The sequence below is a fragment of the Meleagris gallopavo genome, chromosome 9 (assembly GCF_000146605.3).
Source record: "Meleagris gallopavo isolate NT-WF06-2002-E0010 breed Aviagen turkey brand Nicholas breeding stock chromosome 9, Turkey_5.1, whole genome shotgun sequence".
In the NCBI taxonomy this organism is placed as follows: domain Eukaryota; kingdom Metazoa; phylum Chordata; class Aves; order Galliformes; family Phasianidae; genus Meleagris; species Meleagris gallopavo.
This window is the reverse complement of record NC_015019.2, coordinates 16,530,909-16,535,940: the sequence shown is the minus strand read 5'-3', so window position 1 is coordinate 16,535,940 and position 5,032 is coordinate 16,530,909. Positions and strand designations below refer to the sequence as shown.

The window sequence follows — 5,032 nt, the reverse complement described above, 5'->3', positions numbered from 1 at the left end:
GCCCGGAGTTATGTAATGCGCCGCCGCCGCCGTTCCGCTGGAGTTGCACAAAAGAGGTTTCCGTATTTCATTTACTACGGAGTTATTTCAGGGCTGCTTGTTTTGGGTTTCGATACAATTTGGGAGGTGCGACACGTGTTTAAAAATAAAATTCTAAGGAGTAAAGCTTATGTAACTGTTTCTAAACTGGGTTAATCGACCAACTTTTGTTTCCTGCAGCTCCCAATGACCACTTGCTATACAGCAACCGGTCTCAGATTAACTCGACTCTGAAAGCTTGTGAGGATGCGCTGCACGATGCCGAGACAGCATGCAGGCTGCAGCCCTACTGGCTTAAAGTAAGTCCTGAGCCCCAGCACGCTGTGCTCACAGACCTGGGTGCTGCTCTGGGTGGAAAACCATTCCTTGCTCAGAGCTGATGGATTGGGGAGGCTCCTGTGGCTCACGGGCACTGAGCTACTCTGTCCTGGAGCTCTGTGGGGTAAAGAAAAAGCAGTAATCCTGCAGGAGGAGTTGGTGTTGCTGACTGTGACCCACCAGGATCTCGAGTCTGAACTGCCTCTAAAAACTGAGCGCTGTGCTTCTGTCTTGATAGAAGAAAGTGATCACTTGTTAGAACCTTAATGTGGAGAGAGCAGATTTGTCCAAGAGCAGCTGGGCTCAGGGACACTGTGGGAATTGTATTTGCCAGAGAACATCTCAGCTCTGCTGCTAGGGCTCTCAGGTGTAGGGGCTCTCATCACTGTGCTGTGAAACTTGGATACTGCTGGTGTCACAGGCTGAGGAGCCATGTCCATGAGCTCTCCCTGCCCAACTCTCTTTGGAGAATCTGTTGCTTCACCTTGTTCTTAGTGCAAGTTCTCACAACAGAAGGAACAAAGGCTGTAACGATGGCTGTGTTTCATTGCAGGGTCACTTAAGGAAAGGCCAGGCACTGGCTAATCTAGGGAAAACAGAAGAAGCTTTAAGAGAGTTTCTGTTCTGCCTTGCTCTGGACATGGGGAACAAGACGGCCAAGTCTGAGGCTCAGAAGGTATGGTCCCCAAATCACCCAAACTGCATTGTTTTCAGTGACCTATCATAGAGAGGGTAAGAGTTTCTCCTTCCTCTCCCCCTCCATTACTGCAGAGAGTCATGGGGGGAGGGTTGTCCTGACTGCTGCTCACTCTTGGGCTGATGTCTGCCCCTTCTTTGAAGATAGGGAGGTAGCAAGAGTGCAGGCACTAAGCAGGTAGATGCTGTGTAGAAACAGTTAGTGTTAGCACCAGCAAACATGAAGTAAAAGTGAATTGCTAATAACCGCCACCCACAGACTTCTGTAATTCCCTGTTGGCAAATTGCTCATGTTTCATGGCTTGGCACCATGTTGCCAGTGAGCAAGAGGGAGCTGATATGGAATGTTGCATGGGGCTGGGATGCTGAGCCAACACACAGCACTCACCATGCTCTGCTGGGAGCAGCTGCTTTCCTCTGCCACAGCCGTGCTATGACTGAGGTGGGGAGTGAAGCACTTGGCAAAGAGCTGCTTTAAAATAGTTTGTAAGGGTTGCTGCTAATAATTAATGCTAAAACCAGCAAAGCAGATCTGCAGCAAGCTGTTTTTTTCAGTCGCAGCTAAAGCTGTTGTGTGTGTTCTTAAAGGGGTTTTGTATAATGTGCTGGTGCTGTGTTGTCCGCCTCCTAAGTAATACCGCAATTACTGTGAATGGGAGTTTTGACAATTGATCTCTTTTGTTGTTGCAGCCCAAAGGCTTTGCACCACAGCAGTGATAGCTTGAGATAATAAAAACAGAATCGTTCTGGTTTCATTGCACTGCACACTCATGGCACTGCACCCAGCTTTGGGGTTGGAGTGCTGTGACTTGGAATGCTCTGAGAGCTCTGTGGCACTCCTGCAGTGAAGCACTGCTCATGAAAGTAACCGGGTTTATAACCTGGATGGCCGTAGTGCAGTCAGGTCTTCTATCTCACTTTGGTTCTAGTTCCTGTGATGATTATTTTTTTCTGGTCATGTTTTGGTTTTGGGATTTGGTAGGACTTTTTTTCCCTGCAGTGTTCCATGCAGTTTCGTTGTCATTGTATCATGATTTGTTTTCGCAGTCGTGCTGGGAGAGTTGCAGTGCACTAGAGCAGGAGGAGCATGTGTTCGGATACCTTTCTGAATTGAGACCCCAAACAGCTTTGTCTGAGACACCCGATTCCAAGCAGTGGGGATCTGAGAAAAACACGGCTGATTGTGGCCGACAGAATGACTTGTGCTCGTCTGACACAGAGTTCATCCATGATGCAATGTCTTCCTGGGCTGTTTCCAAGGCTGTTTGCATAACAATGACATACTGCTTTTTACCAGATCCTTTGGGTGCAGCTGTGGTGTTCTGCCCCTGCGTGCTGCCTGTCCATGGTGTGGGATCAGAGCTGTCATGCAGCTTCCTCAGACTGTGGCAGGAGCACTTCAGCACTATTTTGAAATCCATTTCTTGAATGAATTTCCCGTAGTCTGTTTCTTTTATGATCACTGGAAATGTGCCTGCAAGTGGCAGCAAGCTGCTGCTCAGTACAAGTTCACCCATTTTCTGATAGCTAATTAAGGAATGGAATTTTTCTGCTGCCCTTGTTGGGTTTTTTTGTATTCTCGTATAAATGAATTAGGAAGTAGTTCCAACTCAGTGTATTGGAACCACATAAGTGCATGTGGGTGAAGCCTGTGAGATGAGCGCTTTCTGTGCTCCATAAAAGCCACTGAAAGTTTCTGATGTGCAGAAAAAAGAAATTAAAAACAAAAACAAGGTGTTGGGGACTTCTGATGAGCTCTGAGCTACAGGACAAGGGTGTGTGTGTAACTGGAGGGTGGTCTGTTGATTCCTGGTCTCATTGAGCTCCCAAAATCTGTCTGTGGGGCCCGCACTGCACCAGCTTTGCCATTTTTCTCTCATCCCTGTCTGAAGGGCTCTTTAGAAGGGTTTTGTCTTTTTAAATGAAGGGTATTTCTGTCAGCCACTCCCTTACTTGCTTTGTCATGTGGAGGTTGCGAGGAAAGAACTAAGCAGTGAAGTATTCTGTTTTATATCACAGCTTCTACTTAGTTTGTTTTCACTCATCCCGGGAAATGCTCAGGAACACTTACCCGATATCCTGCAGCTGTTGTCACATCACTCTAGATTAAAGGGGAACCTCCTAAGTTCAGTGGGATCTGGAGGCACCAGCCATGCCCTGCAGAGGTTGCTCAAGGTAACGAATGAGTCTGCTGTGTGGTTCTTCATTTTTCTGTGTGTTCTGTGTTCACGTGGGGAAGCCTTTCCTTTTCATCTCTGGGAGATGGGATGGTGTGTTTTCTCTGACGTACTGCCTTACAGGACAAAGAAAGCAGTGCAGATCTGCTGAAGCCTCTTGAGCTGACTTCTCTACAAAATGTATGCAGGCATTGAGCTGTCTGTAGCCCATCCAAGCAGCTGGCAGGAGAACAGAGCCCCTGCCGTGTGGGTTGGGATGCCCTCCAAGGCCTCAGTGCCCAAATTTGGGGTTTTAGCTTGAACCGTAACTGACCATATGTCAGAAAAAAATCATCCTGTCTTCAGGTTCTGTACACTGAGAGACCACTGTGGGCTAGCAGTATTTTACACTGCTCTGCAAGTTTGTTCTCACAGCCAGAGTACTGAGAACTGCTGGAAAGGTTCAAGTTAGCGGGCTGGGTAAGGACTGCTTTTCCTTCATTAAAACCTGAACTATGAGGATATGATCTGCCTATCCCACACCTGTAGGAGAAAACTTCACTGATTCTAGGAAACGGAAGTGATGGGTTTTGCTCAGCCTTGCTTGAGGATAAGCAGTGCCTTCTGGAAGGACTGTTCTGAAAGGAAATCCTCCCCCAGGACCCGGTCATGATGTCAGTCATTTGTGGGACAGCTCTCTCATCTTTCTACATGTTAAACATTACTGCAGTATCTGCTTTCAGGTTCATCTGTGATGTGGATGTGACAGGCAGATAGTGATGTCCCGTGGCTGCTCTGTGCTGCAACAGGAGCAGCAATGGTTGTTTGATCTTTTGTGAAAGAAGTCTGTCACACAGAAGGGAGCTCTGTGCCTCTTCTTTCCTGCTGTCAATTTGGTGTTGATACTGCTTCTTCCTTTGAGTAGAACTCATGTAGTTCTGGTCATTTTGATGGTTGGTACCCTCCTCGTGGTATAAACAATACATATTACTAAGATTAGATTATTAAGGTATATTTTCAGTGATAGCAGCGTATTAAGCCTGAGATTTAGATGGCTCTCTGCCTAAATTGAATTCCAAGAGCAAGCAGTAAAGCCACACACGAGGGCTGAAAGTACTGAGTGGCGCTGGGGGGTGGGTGTTGTCTGCATACATCTGACATTAAAGCCATGCCCCTACAGAGCAATCCTCAAACTGTTCTTGAGCTACAGAGTCCTTCCTGGTGAGCCACATCATGAAGGGCTTGACAGGTTTGGGTGTTTTTCCTTACCATGTGGATGAAGGTGGATGTCCTAACGTCAGCTCTCTCTTTGAACAGGTAAACGTGGAACAGAAAAAGGGCTTTCCTGTTCAAGAGGAACCAAACGTAACTAATTCTGGCAGTTTAAGGAAGTCCATGCAAACCACAGAGAGTAGAAAGGACTGCTCAGAGGAGGAGAACAAGCCCACCTCTGTCCCAGAGCCTGCCTTCCTTGTGTCTGAGAAGCGTGGTCTCCTGAAAAGGAAAGGCTGCTTGGAGGAGGCGAGGGCTGCAGAGGTGCCCTGCAAGCTCCTGAAGAAAGGTATGTGGAACTGATGTACCATCGGTGGAATATTTGCTTGCATAAAAGCCTAGAAGGATCCAAATTGCACTTCATTTTTTATGTGTTTTCATTAGTTTAATCAGGGCACGATGTGGAACACTTCTTGTAGAAGTGACTGTTAGTCTAAAAAGGCAGCTAGGGGAGCTGAGATGAGTGCTTGTTTGTTGGCAGAGCACTGGATTTTATAAGTAACATTAATGCCATGTATGCTTTTGCCACTTTCTAGATCAGTTATAAAAAA

At 46.9% G+C, this 5,032-nt stretch overlaps 1 protein-coding gene across 1 annotated transcript in view; it reads left to right on the top strand.

The window, feature by feature from the left end:
* Positions 1 to 218: 218 nt before the first annotated feature.
* The window catches only part of LONRF3 (LON peptidase N-terminal domain and ring finger 3), a gene marked incomplete at its 5' end in the record, with an annotated part of 12,998 nt that continues 8,184 nt past the window's right edge, over positions 219 to 5,032 (top strand). Inside the window, 4 exons of the mRNA XM_031554738.1 lie at positions 219 to 338; positions 911 to 1,033; positions 3,073 to 3,228; positions 4,527 to 4,770. Coding sequence (XP_031410598.1) covers positions 219 to 338; positions 911 to 1,033; positions 3,073 to 3,228; positions 4,527 to 4,770 — 643 coding nt within the window. The remainder of the gene's footprint in view (positions 339 to 910; positions 1,034 to 3,072; positions 3,229 to 4,526; positions 4,771 to 5,032) is intronic.